The 18976-nt window shown below is 53.5% G+C and overlaps 1 protein-coding gene across 1 annotated transcript in view; it reads left to right on the top strand.

Annotated features, from left to right (window-relative positions):
- LOC108516852 (cadherin-23) overlaps positions 1–18976 on the top strand; it is a 421574-nt gene that overhangs the window by 239158 nt on the left and 163440 nt on the right. Inside the window, exons 12-14 of the mRNA XM_017854517.1 lie at positions 13657–13662; positions 15623–15772; positions 16250–16408. Of these exons, the coding sequence (XP_017710006.1) occupies positions 13657–13662; positions 15623–15772; positions 16250–16408 (315 nt within the window). The remainder of the gene's footprint in view (positions 1–13656; positions 13663–15622; positions 15773–16249; positions 16409–18976) is intronic.

Here is an 18976-nt window from a genome sequence, read left to right as displayed (position 1 = left end):
GTTGCCTAAGCTGGTCTCGAACCCCTGGCCTCGTGAGACCATCCTGCCTTGGCCGCCCAAAGTGCTGGGATTACTGGCATGAGCCGTTGCCTCAACCTAAAAAAATTTTTAAAAGGATGCTGTGTCTGCCAGGGGTGGGGGTAGGTGAATAGACCCTGAGGGGCAGGGGCCTTTCCTAGGAGTGACTGCCAGGGGTCGTTCAGACGGGGCCTGTGGAGGCTGAGGAGTGGTCAGCCGCTGGATCTGTTTTGAAGGGAGAGTCAGTGAGATTTGCCAATATGGGAAGGGGAGGGAGGGAGTTAAGAGTGACTGCACAAGGTATTTGGCCTGAGCAGTTAGAAAAGTGAAGTTCTTACTTCCTGATACGGGAAAGCAGTCGATTCAGTGAGGGGATGATAGAATCCATAGGTTAGCTTTCAGCGTGTTACATTTGACATGCTTGTTAGACATCCAGATGGAGATGCCAAGAAGGCACTTGGGCTGTGCTGGTAGATACCTAGCAAGCAGCTCTGGGGCCTGGGTGTCGGTGAGGGGCTGCCTCATAGCATTTAGTAATCTCTGTGGTGTCAATGCTCCTCGATGGCCGATCTCAAGCTACTGGCGTGGTCTCCGTTGGCTCTCCCAGATTCTAGAAATCCAACCGTTGGCTCTCAGGAGCCTCTAGATCCCCAGCTACTACCATGTGGATCCAGGCTGGAGGTGGGAATGAAAGTGTTGCCAACACCCAGATTGTATTTAAAACCACCGGTGGCCAGCATGGTGGCCCACACCTGTAACCCCAGCACTTTGGAAGGCCAAGGCAGGAGGATCATGTGAGCCCAGGAGTTGGAGACCAGCCTGGGCAACATAGTGAGACCCCCATCTCTACAAAAACAAATAAAAATTAGCTAGGCATGGTGGCGCACACTTGTAGTCCTAGCTGCTGGGGAGCTGAGGCAGCAAGACTGCTTGAGCCCAGGAGATTAAGGCTGCAGTGAACTGTGATCATACCACTGCACTCCAGCCTGGGCAACAGAGCAAGACCCCAACTCTACCTAAAACAAATGAATGAATAAATAAATACACCGATCTAGCTGGGTTCACTTGGGAAAGGGGTGTGGATAGAGCAGAGAGGAGGGTGGGGGCTGGGCAGCCCTAGGACACCCTGATGCTTCACTTTAGGGGAGATGAGGATGACTGAAGAGCCACCCCCAAGGGAAGGGAAGGAGGAGCAAGAGGGAGCACTGAGGACAGGAGGAAGACTGAGGCGAAGGAGGGAGTGGAGTGTGCAGGAACAGAGGCAGGACTCAGAAAACTTGGAGACAGCCCTAACATCTTTCAGTAGTGGCAAATTAGCAAGCGTATCTTAGTCCATTTCTGTTTTTAGCATAATGCCTTGTTGTGATAGCCCTCATTAGGGAATGTCCAAACCTACTCGCATTTACAGAGCAGGCCTACCAGGACTTTTCTTTTTCTCTTAATCCACTTAGCCCCCTTCTCCCTCCTGCCTCCAAAGCCCTCCTCTTGCACACCAGGTGGCCAACCTTCTTAGAGGGATGCCAGAGGTCCCCTCCCTAGCTCTGCGGATTGCTCAGGTATGCTAAATAGTCCTACAGGGACAGACTGTGCTTAAATAAATAGATCACTAAAGGGAATTGAGAATCAGAGGAATCTCAAAGGCATTGTGCTAAAAGAAGCCACTCGCTAATGCCCTGTGCTGCATAATTCCATGACATTCTCAAAAAGACAAACTTACAGGAACAGAGAACAGGTCAGAGGTGGCTAGGGGTGGGAGAGGGGTCCCTGTAAACAGACGGGACAAGGAAGTGTTGGGGGCGGTGGGACTGTTCTGTGTCCTGGTTGGAGGGGATAGGTAACAAGAATCTATGCATGTGTTAAAATTCATGGAACTATATACCAAAAAAGTCAACTTTACAACATGTTAATTAAGAAAAACTATAAATATGGAATACCCTCCCACACTCATCCCCCAAAAAGAATGAAGTGAGAGGCAGTAGCATGAGCAGCAGCACTGGTGGGCTTCTAGACTAAGATAGCCCCATCCTTCTCTCCACTGTCATTAAATCAGCAAGTGTGTAATTCGCACCCTCCTCTACAGCTAGAAAGGCCAGTTAAGGGGCCTTGAATGCTGCTGTGAGATTCAATCTAATTCAGCAGGCAATTGGGAGCCATAGATAGTCCTTGAGCATAAGTGATATACTCAGAGCTGTGCTTTAGGTTGATTAATCTGGACACGTGGAGAGTGGGGGTGGTACCAGTGGGCAATGACAGAGAGCACTGGTGGGGGTGGGGACCTGGCAAGGGGTCAGGCCTGCTTAGATGTTGGGTCTGTAGGAAAGGCAGGGGTTGAGATGAGGCTGCAGTTTAGAGTTCCAGCAATGGGAGTGACAGAAGCTCAAAAGAGCAGGCTGAGGGAGGGCCTAGATGGATAAAAAGATGGGAGCTACCACCATCTGCCATCACCCTGCTGTGCAGCAGCCAGGCCATCCTGGTTCCGTCTTTACCTCAGTATAGCTCCTCACCTGAACACCCTCCACCACCTTTGCATGCCCTCTCTTTCTCTCTGTTAGTCTGTCTTTGAATCTGATCCTCTCTCCCTGTCTCTCACCTGCCTTCCCACGTGTCTTAGTCCATTTTGTGTTGCTTATAACAGAATAACTGAAACTGAGTAACTTAAGAAACCAAATTTATTTCTTGCAGCTATGGAGGCTGAAAAGTCCAAGGTCAGGGGGCTGCATCTGGTGAGGGCCCTCTTGCTGGTACGGACTCTGCAGAGTCGTGGGGTGGTGCAGGGCATCTCGCACGGTGAGATTGCTGAGCATGCTCTGCGTCGCTCAGGTCTCTCTTCCTCTTATAACGCCACGAGCCCCCCTCCCGGGATAACCCGTTCATCCATTAACTCATTAATCCACTAATCCATGAACGGATTAGTCCATTCATGGGTGCAGAGCCCTCATGATCCAATCAGCTCTTAAAGGCCCCACCTCTCAATACTGCCACATTGAGGATTAAGTTTCAACGTGAATTTTGTGGGGAGACATTCAAACCCTAGCACCGTCCTTCCTTCTCCGTGTCTGTCTCTATCTTCTGATTTTTTTTCTCACACTCACACATCCACAGCAGATAAGCAAACACATGCAACTCATTCATTCATGCCTTTATCCCTTCGTCCATTCACCCGTAGCGACAATACGGCCAATACACATACATGCTCCACGCCCCAAATATAGGGAATGTGTCAAGTAGGAGGGGCCCTTTGCAGGCCTGAGCAGCCCTGCCTGAGGGCAGCTGAGTGACACGCAGGACTGTCACCAGGGATGGTCACCCTTCTACCCGGAGCCCAGCACCCTGTCCCAGCCCAGGACCTATTCCTGAAGACATTTGTGATGTCTTTGTTCACTGGGAAGAGGACCCAAGCCTGGGCAGCTCCCTTGGAAGAGGACTAGAAAGGAGAAGGAGATGAAATTACCTGCTCCTTATTGGCTCCCAGGGTTCCAGGACACCAAGTTCATGGCCTCCTATGACGGTGGGACCCCTGATGTAGAAAGGCAGCCCAGAGAGGGCAAACAGTTTGCACGAGGTCACAAAGCAGGTCAGTGCCAGGCCTTTCTCCTCCTCTCCTGTCCCCTCCACTCTTCTCAGCTCCCTCTCTGCCACCCAGACATGCAGGAAAGGTGGACTCACTGTTGGAGGAGAGGCGGTGGAATACAAAGCGGTGTGATTAGCAGCTGTGGCAGTGTCCGCTCCTGATTTCCATAAGGCATTTAGATTTCTTGCCCGGCCACACATTTCTTTCTCTGTGGGAAGAGGGAAATCATTTTAGCATGGGAAATAGACAGAGCCAGGCAGCTGCTGAGTGGGAGAGCCAGTTCCCAGCTCTGCACCCTGGCCCTCCCTGCTCCCTGCCTGGAGGGCTCTAGAGGGCCTGGCCAGAAAGCAGAGGGCTGGAGACCCAGGAGGCTGGTGAGGCCAGCGAGTACTGCCTCTCTGCAGCCCTGCCCCTCAGGCCCTGTGATTCTTCCCAGAAGGGGCCCCAGAAGGAGAGGCAGGACAGTCCTGGGCTTGGGATAGACCTGGGTGCACACGTCCCTTTCCCCTGCATTTTGGACTCTTCTTCATGCATCTCTGAGAACACTTACACCCCGCTTTAGCCTCCTGCCCCAACCCCAGCCAAAACTCGGGTGCAGAGTTTGCCAGTGGAGTGTGGAAAGGGGTTGAGGCCAGGTAGAGCAGTGAGGTTCAAATTGGCAGATTCTGATCAGAATGGCAGACCTTGAAGTTGGAAACATGGCCACCGGGGCTGGGAGGCTTGCCCAGGGTTGCAAGACAGGGCCACAAGGAAGGGACTGCTGAGTTTTCCAAGTGGGGCAGGTGCCTTCCAAACAGAGCGCATGCTGGAGGGAGAGAGAAGAGGACATGGCCTGGCTCCCCTGGGATCGTGGGAGGCTGTGGGGTAGAGCATGGTGTCCTTGAGTTAAGAACTCAGGCCACATAAATCTTCTGTGGTTCCCTCTGTCCTTTGCACATGAATTACCAGTCCAGGTGGCTGTAGCAGCAGCAGCTGCTCCATCTGCAGAACTGGAAAGGACCGTGTGTCCCCCGATCTCCACGTAAAGCTTGCCCTTTGGCCATACCCATAGGCACTATTGAGGGGAGCCTCGCCCTCCTGCCTAGCCCCTCTAAGGCCACTTTATTTCAGGGAGTACCCTCTGGGCTGACTGCTCTAGTCCCTAGAGGCCCAGGGCCCGGAATGCAGAAGAGAAAGAGACAGCAAGGCTGAGCTATGAACCATGTGACATGGGCTTGGCTGGGTCCTGGGAGTTGAAAGTCTGTGCCCAGGAACAGGAGTGGGTACAGACAGGTGGTAAAGTGTAGCTAGGCTTTGGAAGTATAAGATTCTCATAGTGCACTGGGTCAGTGGGCTGCAAATTAGGAAAATATAATTCAAAAGCACCTGCCCCTCATTTGCCTTAATGCAGGTACCCAAAGCACATTATAATTCTTTTCCCAGGAGAATGGAGGCTGGCTTCAGGGCCGATCAGAGGGAGTGGGGGGAAGTCTGCACATGCAGGTGAGGAGGACCTGCCCGCCTCATGCCTTCGTCTATAGACAGATAATACACACATCCGCGGTGAAAATGATGGCGCTGTGGTATTCTTCCCCCAAAGTGCCAGCTGCCAATCGGATTGAATTAGATTTCACAAGGGTTTTTGCAATACATGGAATTCACCAGCAAATTACCCTTAAAGAGGGAAAATCAATCATTTGGAGCAGAGATAAGCTGAAGGCAAGGCAGCCTCGGATTGATCCCGTCTGTGCAGGCGTGTGTGGAATTCAGCAGATAACTTGCGGAGAGGAGGGAGGGGAGGCTGTCTGAGAGGGATGGGAAAGGGAGAGAGGCATGGCAAGACGGGGAAGGAGGCAGTTGGAGAGGAAGAGATTGGAAAGAGGAAGGTGAGGGGCAAGAAGGGGAGGAAAGAGAAAGGAGAAGAGGGATAGAAGAAGGAAAGGAAGAGGAGAGAGAGAAGAGAGGCTGTCTTAGTCTGCACAGGCTGCTGTAACAAACCGCCGTTGACGGGTGGCTTGTAAACAACAAACTTATTTGTCTCGGTTCTGGAGGCTGGGAAGTGCAAGATCAAGGGCCCAGGAGATGTGGTGTCTGGTGAGGACCTGCTTCCTAGTTCACAGATGGCCATCTTCCCACTGTGTCCCCATATGGCTGGAGGGGCAAGGGTTGCTCTGGGGTCCCTTTTATAAGGGCACTAATCCCTTTCATGAGGACTCTGCCCTCATGACCTAATCACCTCCCAAAGGCCCTGTGCTCCTTGAGGGTTAGTATTTCAACATGAATTTTCGGGAGGAGGACACAAGTATTCCATCTCCAGCAGATGAGAAGAAATGAGGGCGAGATAAAGAGAGAAACAAGCAAAGCAGTCACAAGAGAAGGCAAGGAGAGAGGGGAGGAGAGAGAATCAGGGGAGCAGGAGAGACAGCTTGGGCTGGAGGCATGGAAAGCAGTTGGAAGAGCACAGTGGGCCGGGTGCAGTAGCTCACACCTGTAATCCCAGCACTTTGGGAAACTGAGGCGGGAGGATGGCTTGATCCCAGGAGTTCAAGACCATCCTGGGCAACTTAGGGAGACACCGTCTCTACAAAAAATAAAAAACATCCACTGGGCATAGTGATGCACACATGTGGTCTCAGCTCCTTGGGAGGGTTGCTTGAGCCCAGGAGGTTGAGGCTGCGGTGAGCAGTGTTTGTATCAACTGCACTCCAGCCTGGGTGATGGATTGAGACTCGGTCTCAAAGAAAAAAAGATCACCACATTAATGGGCATTAATGGGCCTTAGAGAATCACCCCATCCAAGCTTCCCATGTGGGAGATCGGAGGCCCATGGTGCTCAAGGGCCAAGCCACAGAGGAGCTTGGGGAGGGGACATAGGTGGGAGGATGAAAGCCTGAAATGAGGGCAACATCCTTCACCTTGATGCAGGCCCAAGAGGTGCTCCACTCCCACAATGGAGAAACAGAGGCCTGGAGCCATGGGTGGCAGGGCAGGCCTGGAGGGCAGAGGGGAAAGAGGCAGCAGGGCAGAGCCAGTGGAGCCACCCACCATGTGACATGGGCTTGTTGGGTGCAGGGGGTTGAGGTGGAGTCAGAAATGGAAACAGTGTCCTCTGCCAGGCTCCCTCCACTGCCCTCTGTATCCTGGCATCTCAGTGGGCAGAGAGACTTGGCATCCCCCTTAGTGTAGGGGTTGGAGGGAGAAGCAGCTGGGTTTGAGTTGAAGGCGGAAGGAGAGGCCTGCCTCCTGCTGAGGTCCCCTTTGCCATATCTGATTGGGGTGAATTAAGTGAAAGGATGAACAAAGAAGGATAAAGAATACATATTCTATGGACTTTTATTTTCTGCTGCTCAATGGTATGGATCAGACCAACAGAAGGTACAGCCGAGGAAAGAGGGAGACCTGCAGCCCCACGCCCAGGATGGGACTGATGGGTCCTGTCACCCCTGCACACACCCAAGCCTTTGCCCTTCTCTGCCTCCTCCTCTCATTTCTGGCCATGGTCTAGAAATCAGCTCCTTCCCGGGGATGCCTCCTCTCCTACCCTCACTACTCCTAGAACAATAATAGTTCTCCTCTATTGAACACTTATTCCATCCCAGATGCTTAACCAAGATTTGGCAGCTCACCCACAGTAACCCTATCAAGTAGGCTGCATTCTTCCCATTCTACAAATGAGGAAATAGAGGCTCAAGCGTATAAAATCGTGTATGCAAAAATCACACAGCTGTAAAAGGCAGTGCCTGAGCCTAGGCTCAACTCCAGATGTTGTGGCTTCCGAGGTTGTACACGCTGGAAGCTCAGGTCATGGGGCTCTTCCCTGGCAGACCTGAGTTCAGGACAGGGTTGGTTTCAGTGAGGGCGGCACTGATTCTGGAGGCCCCACTCCGCACTCCAGATTCCCAACCCCAATCCAGCTTAGGCTGAGGGTGTCACACCAGCCCACCACCCAGAACTCCCTGGTTGCCTCGTGAGGGCCCTGGCCCTTTATCTTGCCCCAGCATCCCCCTAACCCCCAATCCCAAACATAAAGGTGGCCTTGGTCCTTGCTGTGGCTCCTGAGTCCACCCTGCCTTCACATGACCCTGGTCCTTCCTCTTCCGTGAAAAGGAATTAAGGTCTCCTCCAAGGGCACATTGTAGTTTATGGGGTTGGGTGACTGTCCCCTAGCATTTGAGATACAAAGTAAAGAATATACAAGGTCCCTGCCATAGGGAATTTCCTGACTTAGGCAGGAAAACACAATTCACATGCTTGTAAAACATGGGGGAGCAGAGAAACAATACTGTTTTCATCAATTCCGTGAGGTGTGCTTACCCTCCCCACTTCACAGATGAGGACATTGAGGCTTCAGGAGAGGAAGTGAGTTGTCTAAAGTCACACAGCTAGGAAGTGACCCAGCCTGTTCCTCAACATTGAACTGTGCTCTCTTAACACTGCATCGTGCCACTGGGTCACTAACCCAGGGGCCACCCTGACTCGTGGCAGAGAGAGACAAACATCCTGGAGAGGCAAGCTGGTGTGAGCAATGGCAGGGCAGTGCCTCAGGATGGGGAGGGCCAGGCAAGAGCCAGAGAGACAAAGGAGGCATCTGCAGGCCTCATGTGCAGGAGGGAGCCTGGAGGCCAGCTCAGGCCTTCCTCTCTTTGGGGGCCCAGGCCACCTGCAGAGGGATGTGCCAGTGCTGCGAGCCCTCAGGTGATGGCCAAGGGAAGCCATGCTCAGAAGTCAGGCCACCCAGCCCGACGGCAGGAGCCAGCCTGAAATCCGCCCCTCTGTGCCACGGAAAGGCCTGCATGCTGGTGGTTAAGTAGCGGAAATATCATCCCTGACCCTCCCTCCCAGGGGAGTATTTAACGAGCTGATGTCTGTTGAGGGCGCAACATGTAAACTCAACAAACAGCTGGACAACCACGCTGGCTCAGCACACGGAGCCGGGTCCCCTGCGACAGACTCAGGTCGGCCGGCTCTGGGAGCCGTAGAGAGACCAGGAGGGAGCAGTGGCTCCTCTGACCCTTCTCGAAGCTATCCCCCACCTCCAAGAGTGGGAGGCAGGGAGGGCAAGGTCTAGGGAAGTGGTGGGGCAGCACTCCTGGCAGCCGCTGATAAGGTGCTGCCCTCGTGGGGGTAGGAAGGCTGCAGCCCCAGGAGCAAAGTGCAGGAGCCACAGGGAGAGGAACCGGCAGGGAGCCAGGAGAGATTTCATGTGTCCTTCCCCTCCCAAGAAATAAATAAAGCTAAGCTGTTGCCTCGGCCTCCCCGCGGGCAGCTGCCAGCTCCCCAGCCTGTGGTGGCTCAGCTCCCGGACCCGCGGTGGGCGCTATCAGCCTTCTCATCACCTCTCTCAGCTGGAGGATAATTTAATCCACGGGCTCCTCTCCACACACACTAGGGCTCCTTTTGATGTTTCTCTTTATCTCCCTTCCAACAAAATCGCCCCTTTGCAGCTCCAAGAGCCTCTCCAGCCTCCTCCACACCTCCACCCCATGAAGGCAGTACCCTAGCCCCTGTGGGACAAGGGCATGGAGAAGGCCTAGCAGGAGCAGGGAGGTGGGTATGCCCTCCACTAGTCTGGGCTTCGTGCCCTGACCTGAGCTGAGGTGCTTGTGGGCCTCCTTCTGCCACGTGTGGCACAGGGAGGGGTTCACTATGCCAGCTCCTGGCATCGCACTTGGAGCAGTGTTCTGTAGTGGGAGGGTCAGGAGAGCTGGGTGGTTAAGAGCTCTGACTGCGAGGGGGGTGGGGGCAAACTTGAGTTCCAAGCCTTCCTTGGCTGCTGTGAGGCTTGAACACTTACCTTCTCTGGCCCCAGTTTCTTTCTCCAAGAAAAGGAGGACTGACGCTGTCTATGAGCCATCGTGTGCATTCTGGTTAAGGTGTGTGACGCCTATATGGTAGTTGGGCTTTGCAAATGGAAGCTGTTATCATAAACGGCTCAGAAGCACAGGACTGCAATCAGTAGGGGTTTTGCATCAACTTAGCAAACTGGAATCTCTCTCTCACACACACACCCATCCTGAGGGCTGACAGTCACAAATCCAGACCAAGCAGGAATTGGCCAGCTGGTAAAGTTCTGGAAGGAACAGGTTGAGCATTTTAGAGGACTTGGTCAGCAGGTGATCCTGAGGGTCTCAGGACATGTGTCCTGACCACTGCAGTGTCTGGCCTGAGTGAGATTTTCCAGCCCCTGGCAGCAGATCAAAGAGAAGGGAGCAAGTCTCATTCATTGAGACCCCAAGAATTCTCCTAAAGGGGTCAGGAAGTTGTCCTGAGGGCTTTTCCCCTCTGGGTGCTCCTGCCTCACCAGGTAGTTAACCAGAAGCTACACTGAGCTCACACCATCTTCCAGGCATCTTTAAGCTCAGACATCACTGAGCTCACACCATCTTTTCAGTCCCTCACTGTTGACCTCAGCCTGCACACGATTGGTGCCGCCTCAGCCGACACATGGTTCTTCCTAAGCCTTCTCTGCTCAAACACCATACCTTACAGGCCAGTTCTCTTCAGTTCGGTCTTGCTTCTTCCCAGCATCACTCTATCACAATGGTTCTCAGACATTAGTGAGCATCAGAATGCCTGATGGGCTTGTTAAAACAGTGCTGGGCCAGGTCTGGGTGCGGTGGCTCCTGCCTGTAATCCCAGCACTTTGGGAGGCTGAGGCGGGCGGATCACGAGGTCAGGAATTCGACACCAGCCTGACCAACATGGTGAAACCCTGTCTCTACTAAAAATACAAAAATCACCCAGGCGTGGTGGCACACGCCTGTAATCCCAGCTACTCAGGAGACTGAGGCAGGAGAATTGCTTGACTGGGACCCAGGAGACAGAGGTTGCAGTGAACCAAGATCACACCACTGCACTGCAGCCTGGGCAACCGAGCAAGCTCTGTCTGAAAAAAAAAAAGAAAGAGAGAGAGGGAAGGAAGGAAGGAAGGAAGGAAGGAAGGAAGGAAGGAAGGAAGGAAGGAAGGAGAAAAGAAACAAAAGAAAATAAAAGAAAACAGTGCTGGGCCCGATCCCCAGAGTTTCTGACTTAGAAGATCTGGCCATGGCCCCCAATTTAGCATTTCTAACAAGCTCCAGGTGATGCTGATGCTGTGGTCCCAGGACCACACTTGGAGAACCACTGTTTTACCCTTGTAGTTCTCATCCTTGGATACACTTTTGGAATGAATAATTGGAGAGCTTTACAGAATGCAGAGGCCTGTGCTTCCACCCCTCCCCCAATCTGGTCTCCATGGTCTAGGGTGCAGCATAGGCAGGGGGTATTTTAAAGCTCCCCAGGTAATTTTGATATGTGGCCGGTGGAGAACTACCCCTCTATGCCTCTCCAACTGCTCACCTCTTTCTCAACTCCTATAGGTGCCTCAGAGCTACTCTCCCTGCCCAGTGATGTCTTCCCAACCCTGGCTGTGCAATGTAGTTCCCTGGGGAGCGTCGGAAAAATGTAGCTTTTCCCAGCCCCCAGAGATGATGACACACTGGCTCTGGGCATCTGCATTTCTTTTTAGAACTCCACTGGTGATTCTGATGTGCATCTAGGGTGAGGAGGGCAGCACCAGTATGACCTGCACGTGGCTGCAAGGTCACCTCCCTCTCACCTGCTGCAGAGCTTAGAGTGGCTCCTTCTTGCTCATGGAAATCATGCCATCATCAGGTGGGCATCTGCCTGGGACTCCAAGCTTCTTGACATAGACTCTCTACAAATAATAAGTCACTGATGATTCTTCTCCACACTCCGTGCCTTTACTTAGGACAGTGCTCCTCAAAGGGTGGCTTCAGATCAGCATCAGCATCTCCTGGAACCTGGTTAGAAATGCAAAGTCACAGGCCCCAACCCAGGCCTACAGAATCAGGAATTCCTGGGGGAGGGAGGAGAATGGGGGAGCAATCTGCAGGTGATTCTGAGACTTGTAAAGATCAAGAACTCTGTGTTTAAAGCTACTTCCTCCACCCGGAATCCCTTTTCTGCCAGTCCAAAAGAGTCCAAAAATACCTTCCCACCAGACACAGTGGCTCATGCCTGTAATCCCAGCACTTTGGGAGGCCAAGGCGGGCAGATCATTTGAGGTCAGGAGTTTGAGACCAGCCTGGCCAACAGGTGAAACCCCGTCTCTACCAAAAAAACAAAATATACATACACATATATATATATCTACACACACACACACACACACACACACAAAATTAACCGGGCATTGTGGCATGCACCTGTAGTCTCAGCTACTCAGGAGGTTGAGGTGTGAGAATCGCTTGAACCTAGGAATTGGAGGTTGCAGTGAATCGAGATCGCACCACTGCACTCTGGCCTGGGCAATAGAGCAAGATTCCATCTAAATAATAATAGTAATAATAATACCTTCCTTCGTTCCTAACAACAGCTCAGAACTCTCCTTCTTGGGGCAACCTCCCCTGCTTGTCCTCCCCTTAGACTGGGCCCTGGAGTGCTCAGATGGTACATCTCAGTTTGCTCTGGTAACTAACATTGCTGACTGCATGGCCAGTACATTTCACACTGTAGACTCAGCTGCCACTGGGGAATGCCCGCCTCAGACCTGAGCTCTACTTCCTTGGCTGGGGCAGCAGGATGGGGTTGTGGGACAGTCCGCTGGCCTGGCCTCTTTTTCTTTTCTTTTTTCTTTTCTTTTTTTTTGAGATGAAGTCTCACTCTGTCACCCAGGCTGGAGTGCAGTGGCATGATCTCAGCTCACTCCAACCTCCGCCTCCTGGGTTCAAGCAATTCTCCTGTCTCAGCCTCCCGAGTAACTGGGATTACAGGCGTGTGCCACCATGCCCGGCTAATTTTTTGTATTTTTGTAGAGATGGGGTTTCACCATGTTGGCCAGGCTGGTCTTGAACTCCTGACCTCAAGTCATCCACCCACCTCCGCTTCCCAACATGCTGGGATTACAGGCGTGGGCCACCACACCCGACCTGGGCCCAGCTTCTTATCCCCCACTCTGCCACCAGCTCCCTATGCAACCGTGGGCTGCTCAGTCAACCTCTCTGAGCTCAGTTCCACTGGAGGGGCCCATGGGAGGAGCAGCAGTAACACACAAGGAAGAGCTGCTGGAGCCCAGTCACTTCCTGAGCACCCACTGTGTGTCATGGTCTGCTGGGGAATCTTCACCGCCTGAGGCATGGTCTACAGCCTCAAGGGGCTGCCGACATTCCAGAATAATCACAGAGGGAACTGTAACCCAGTGATGCAAGTGCTCTGCAGCCATTAAGGAAAACAAAGCAAATACTTGGTACTTACGAAGTGTTTAGTGCCTGACCAAGAGTAGGTGCTATGTTATTAGCATCCTCATTCGCATCATCATCTATATGCACAGTTATGGACCAATCACCAAGATGTAGTTCTAAGTGAAAATATTGAACACAGAGCAATGTGCATAGCATGCTGTTAGTGTCACAGCAGGGTGGCATGTACCCATAATGCTCATATAGGCATGGATTTCCTGGGGAAAGAGACCCAGGAATGGGGTGTGGTGGCTGCCCTGGGAAGTTTGTCGGTACCTGGGCTCAGGGGCAGTGGGAGAGGCATGTGTGCCCCTCACACTTTTAACATCTGGAAAATTTGCCATGTCTCTGCTCATCATGTCTCTGACATTTTTTATGTTAGGAAAATAAAAACATGGCGGCGTTTGGGGCTGTTTCCTGCAGGGATTTTATCCAGGCTCCGGGGATGTAGGATATAGGGATAGCCCCTCCCATCCCAGGCTACACTGAGGTCTTCTGGATGAGAGTGGGCAGAGATCAGGGAGACAGGAGCCCTTGCCCCCTCCTCTCACCTCATCGCCCTTCATGCTCTTGAGCCTCTTCCTTCTGGGTCCCACGCTTGTCCCTCTTCTCTACTCCCCAGCACACGTGTGTGCACACTCACACAATACGCCTCCTCCAGACCCCAGAAGCTATAGCCCATCAGAGGCTGGGGACAGTTGCTTCTCTAGGGTGTGGTCCTGGGGTCTCTCCCCTCCCATGACCCAGGGTCTCACCGCCTTTTCTCTCTGGTTTCTTCCTACTCTCCATACCTCTCCGGCTCCCTCTGTCTGTCTCCATATCCTTTGACTGACCGACTCCCACTGACAGAATTTGGTAAGTGAGCCTCGGAAGGGCAGGGGTTGGGCTTGGGGAGGGCTCATGGTGGGCACAGTGGGGAGGGGGCTTTGAAAAGGGCACAGCTCCTCCCTCCCCCACCCTCTCAGGCCCCCAGCTCTTGTGGTTGAGGGATCAAAGGTTCAGGGGAAGGAGAGGAGTTGGTGTCACCTGTTCAAAGCTGTCACACCCTGCTGGCTTCAGTTATTAGTGCCCCTTCAGGCATTTAATTGGTCCCTTCCATCTGACGGGACGCATTCCACAACAGGGAGCACTGCAACCTCCACAGCTCGACAGGCCCAGAGGAGCCTTGCCCCCACATCCCCTGGGGAGCTGCTTTGGGCTGAGGCCCTGGAGCCCGGCGGCTTGCCTGGACCCCAGAATTGGCAAGAGAGGGTTCAGGGAGCTCAGCTTCCACCTCTCCATCCAAACCTCTGTGCCAGGAACAGGACACAGGCCTGTCTCTAGCCTCTGAGAAAAGTCTAAATGCAGCAAGGGCATTTGCCAGTTTGCTAAAATGGGAAAAACCCAAGAGACTGATGAGTAAACATTAGCATGCATTCACTCCACAAGTGCATTTGAGCATCTCGGGGGCAGCCCCGGGGCCCATGAATCTTGGGAACTCTCAGGCTTCACTGGGGGTATCATTTCCTGATCATTCCCCCTCTGCCCTGAGCGGGATGGGAACCAGCCTTTCAGGGAATATCCCCTTGGACCATGGAGAGTCTTTGGGGCCAGGGTGACCTGGCAGCCCCCTCTCACCAGGAACAGGTTTCCGAGAGGAGTCTCACAACATCCCCTAAGCAACCAAGAAGTGAGGGTAGGTTTCCCTTGCCAGCCACTGGTTCAGGAGAAAAGGGCCCATGTGCAGAGGTGCTGAGTTGGCCACTGGGCTAGGGGTGGGCTATGCACCATAAGCCAGAGCTTCTGCCTCTGGACTGACAGCCAAGGTCAGTGACCTACTAGGTACCTACAAGAGGGGTCAGGAGGAGGCTCTTACACATCACAGGCTACCTGCCCAGTGGAGTTTGGGGGTGCAGGTGATCCCCTTGCCCCAGTGCAGGCAGGAAAAGGAAGTAGAATCACTTTCTGAGCAGGCCAGACCTCAGGGGAGTCAGTAAGCTGAATCTCCCACCTTCAGCCACGTGGCCTCCTGCTGACCTGGAGACTTCAGTCACGTCACATGCTTTAAGTGAGGAGAGTCAGGTGGCATCTGAGGGGCTCTGTGAGCCACAGCCCTGGTTAGAATAATCAGAAACACCTGAACTTGAGTGAGGCACCCACCTCCCTGAAACGATGGGCTTGGACCTCCAGGACACAGGAGAACATGTGATAGGGGAGCCACCCTGTGCTCAGCCTGGGATCCAGGGCCCCGCTGCAACTGGCCACAGTGCGGGGTCCCTGGCAGTTCACGTTGCCACTCAGTCTCTGGGTTATTCCCATTTCACATGTCAGCAAACCAGTGTTCTCCCTGATGGACACGTTCCAGAGGAGGAGGGGAAGAACAGCATCTGCGTCCCTTGTGTCCCCTCCTGCCCTAGTCTGTTGTGGCTGCTTAACTGCTTCTCTTCCCTCCACTCCCCTCGCATCCTCTCTCCTCCTCCTTCTTCTTTCTTGCTGCTGGGTCTTGCAGCTGGCCGTTCCCTCCGCAGCTGGGGTCACTGGGGCAGAGAAAGGGAGCAGGAGATGGAAAGTGAACCAAACCACCTGGAGGGGACACTGTGGGCATCCGACAGCGCAAGGAAGGCAAAGAGAACCAGAGGAGGCTTCCAGAGGGCCTAGACATGGGCAGGTCATGGAGTCTTGGAGCTGCACTGGGAAAGCCCTGCTCTGTCCCAGCACCTCATCCACCACCCCAACGACAGCAGCTCACTCTCCAGGGGCCTCTGCTTCTCCATCTGGGTCTGGGCTTTGGCCACTGTGCCCTTCCTGACTGGCTTCTTCTGCACTCTTGACGCAGGGCCTGAACAGCATGTTTGAGGTGTATCTGGTGGGGAACAACTCCCACCACTTCATCATCTCCCCGACTTCCGTCCAAGGGAAGGCGGACATTCGTATTCGGGTGGCCATCCCACTGGACTACGAGACCGTGGACCGCTATGACTTTGATGTAAGGCCACACTCACTGGCATTTTGGAGTGGGGTAGGGGTGGATTTCAGGGGAGGCAAGGGTAGGTTAGAAGATTGCCTTAGATCCCACCTTCCACTGCAGCCCATCTTCCCTTGTGGATCTGACTCAGACAAGCCCTCCAAGAGATGGCAGGGGCCGGGCTGAGCCTCCCTTTTCCAAGAAGGACAAGGATATGTCCAGGAATTAAGTGGAATTTTACCAGACTCCCATCAGGAGCTTCTGCAGCCCATATCCTGCCAGATCAGCCCCTGCTAGCTCCTCCTGCCCTAGCAGAATCAGCGGCCATCCCTAGAGCAATGACAGATGGGCTCGCAGTAGCACACAGCTGGGATGGGCAGAGACTCTAACAGGTGCTCTGGGCTGGGGCCGGCAAAGGCATGGATAGGACTTATAGGGACAAGGACTCTGGGAGGGGACATGTGGGAGCTTACCTGAGCCCCTGTTCTGCACACCCAGCTCTTTGCCAATGAGAGTGTGCCTGACCATGTGGGCTATGCCAAGGTGAAGATCACTCTCATCAATGAAAATGACAACCGGCCCATCTTCAGCCAGCCACTGTACAACATCAGCCTGTACGAGAACGTCACCGTGGGGACCTCTGTGCTGACAGTCTTGGTGAGTCCCCGCTCTCCCACAGGGCTACTGAGGTCTCCGGGGCCGACTGTGGTAATGCATCCAGAGGGATTTTGTCCAAGGGACCTGGGCAATCAGGGAAGGAGGCGCCCCCAAATCCCTGAGCTGTGTTTGTTGGTGTATTAAATAAAATTTCTGGATGCTTCAGGGTGGGGCTCCCTTGGTCTAAGCTGCGATATGGAAAACGAGCCAACCTGGGGGGTGACGAGACTGGACTGAGTACACTGATTTTCTATCTTTCCCCGAGAGAGACTCAGTGAGGGTGGGCCAGGAGCCCTGGAAGCCCCCTCCAGTGGGCGGGAAGGTGCCGGTCATCTCTGAGAAAGGCGACCCTCTCCATGTGAGCATAGGCGCCAGAGAGGAACGGGCTCCTGGGGGATGCCTGGGCATCCCCAGCTGCCCATGGCTGGACTTGTCCTTTGACAGGGGGCCCTCCCAGTGTCATCTGTGTCTGTCAGTACTCTTGTTTGCAAGGGACAGAAACCCTTAAGTAGTTCAAGCAAAAAAGGATCGGCTCACATAACTCAAAAGTACAAGTGATTTCAGGTCAGGCGCCGTGGCTCACACCTGTAATCCCAGCACATTGGGAAGCCGAGGTGGGCAGATCACTTGAGGTCAGGAGTTTGAGACCAGCCTGGCCAACACAGCAAAACCCCGTCTCTACTAAAAATACAAAAATTAGCCAGGTGTGGTGGCACATGCCTGTAGTCCCAGCTACTGGGGAGGCTGAGGCAGGAGAATGGCTTGAACCCAGGAGGTGGAGGTTGCAGTGAGCCGAGATTGTGTCACTGCACTCCAACCTGGGCGACATAACAAGACTCTGTCTCAAAAAAAAAAATTAAAAATAAAATAAAAAGTGCAAGTGATTTCAGGCATGGCTGCATCCAGGCACTCAGTTGAGCAGGGCTCGGTCTTCAACACCGGGTTCTGCTTTTTTGTATTGGCAAAGAAGGGCACCAGCACCTCTAGGCTGACTTCTTACCAATTTATCAACCCTAGTGGGAACAATTCTTTTGCAGTAATTCCAGCAGATTCCCATCGGCCCAGTTGGTTGGGCCATCCTGGAACCAATCGTGATTCTGGTATGCTGGGGAGGGATCACACTCCCCCTAGTGGACCCAGGGGTTGGGGTCAGTCCCGCCCGAAACACACTGGCTGAGAATCGGGGTGGGGCTTCTGTTCTAGACAAGGGATTGAATGCTAAGCAGATCCAAGTGGTAGATGTGTGCCACACAAGCTCAGAGTCTTGCCCATAGTCGGTGCTCAATAAATGTCATGGAGTTTAACTCACTGCTTTCTCCTCCCTGCACACCTGGGGCCCCCAGAGTCCTTGCTTCCATTTCTTGCTCCTTCCCCACTCCAAGCAGAGACACTGCCTGTGATACCAAGACCCCGCTCTGAAGTGTGTTTACTCTACAGACAGATGGTATGAAACTGCACTGAGCCCCCAGGCCCTTCCCATCTGACAGTTATTAATATTTCAAACAGATGTTTAGCTAGTCAGGCTGTCAGACAAAAACAATAATTCTGCGGCAGCTGTTTCCTCCAACCCCTGCATCTCTAGCTCATGATTCCTCCAGCTTTCATGAAGGTGCTCCCTGCAATAAATCACCAGGTGCTTGAGGCCCCCTGGACCCTCCTCCAGCCTCTCAGTGCCCAGCCAGAGAGCAAGTGCCAGAGGCTCTGGCCTTCTGGACCCAAAGTGTGTGTCTTTACCTACCACCCACCTTCGAAGGACTGGGTAAAGGGCAGCCAACAGCCTGTGCCTTGGAGGCCTCAGGGAGTAGAGGGGAGGCTCTGTGCCCTGCAGCTCTGGAACCATGCAGCAAAGAATTCTAGTGTCAGATCCAGGTTCAGTGGGTGTCAGGGGATTCCTCCCTGGCGTTCTTGCTTGGGACAGAGTTTCCTCACTTTGTAGTCCCAAGTTCCCATGGTCCTTGGAAAGGGATGGGGAAAACCTATGGAGCAGGGAGGAGATATGAAATGTGAGAAGAGGCATCCCTTGATCCGTGGTGCCAAGGACAGCTGTGTAAGGCCTAGTCCAGTTTGGGGCTGGCGCTGGGGAGCAGGCTCTGGTGAATGTGAGCCGAGCCCCTCATGCCAGGTTTTTCTCCAGAACTGGGTCAGCTGCTGGGCCTGAGCTCAGCCTCCGCTGTGAGTCGCTCGGAACCAGCAGATCCGGCCAGCCTCCCTGGGTTCCTGGCTTCCTTCATCCAAGCCTCACCCACCACCTTCTCAAGCTCCCAGCCCCAGGGTTTATGAAACCATGAAGGGTGAGGGCCCATTTCATCAGGTAACAGCTGTCACAGCAGGACTGTGTGCCTAAAGGAGTTCAGGCCCTGCAGGGGGACAGTGGGGATCCCACGTGCTGGCCTATCCATGCCACTCTTAGTGCCTTCACTTTCTCATCTGCAAAATGGGCCCCAGAGCTAGTAGTAACTAAACTGGAATTCTGTTCCTGTAAAGGGGATATAAAAACATCCTGGGTGACCCACCCAACCCCCTTCCTCTCCCAGTCTCCCCGAGGTGTTTCCTGGCCACACTCTCCAC

The sequence above is a fragment of the Rhinopithecus bieti genome, unplaced genomic scaffold, assembly GCF_001698545.2.
Source record: "Rhinopithecus bieti isolate Rb0 unplaced genomic scaffold, ASM169854v2 scaffold_36008, whole genome shotgun sequence".
NCBI classification, from domain to species: domain Eukaryota; kingdom Metazoa; phylum Chordata; class Mammalia; order Primates; family Cercopithecidae; genus Rhinopithecus; species Rhinopithecus bieti.
This window is presented reverse-complemented; position numbering and strand designations above follow the sequence as displayed.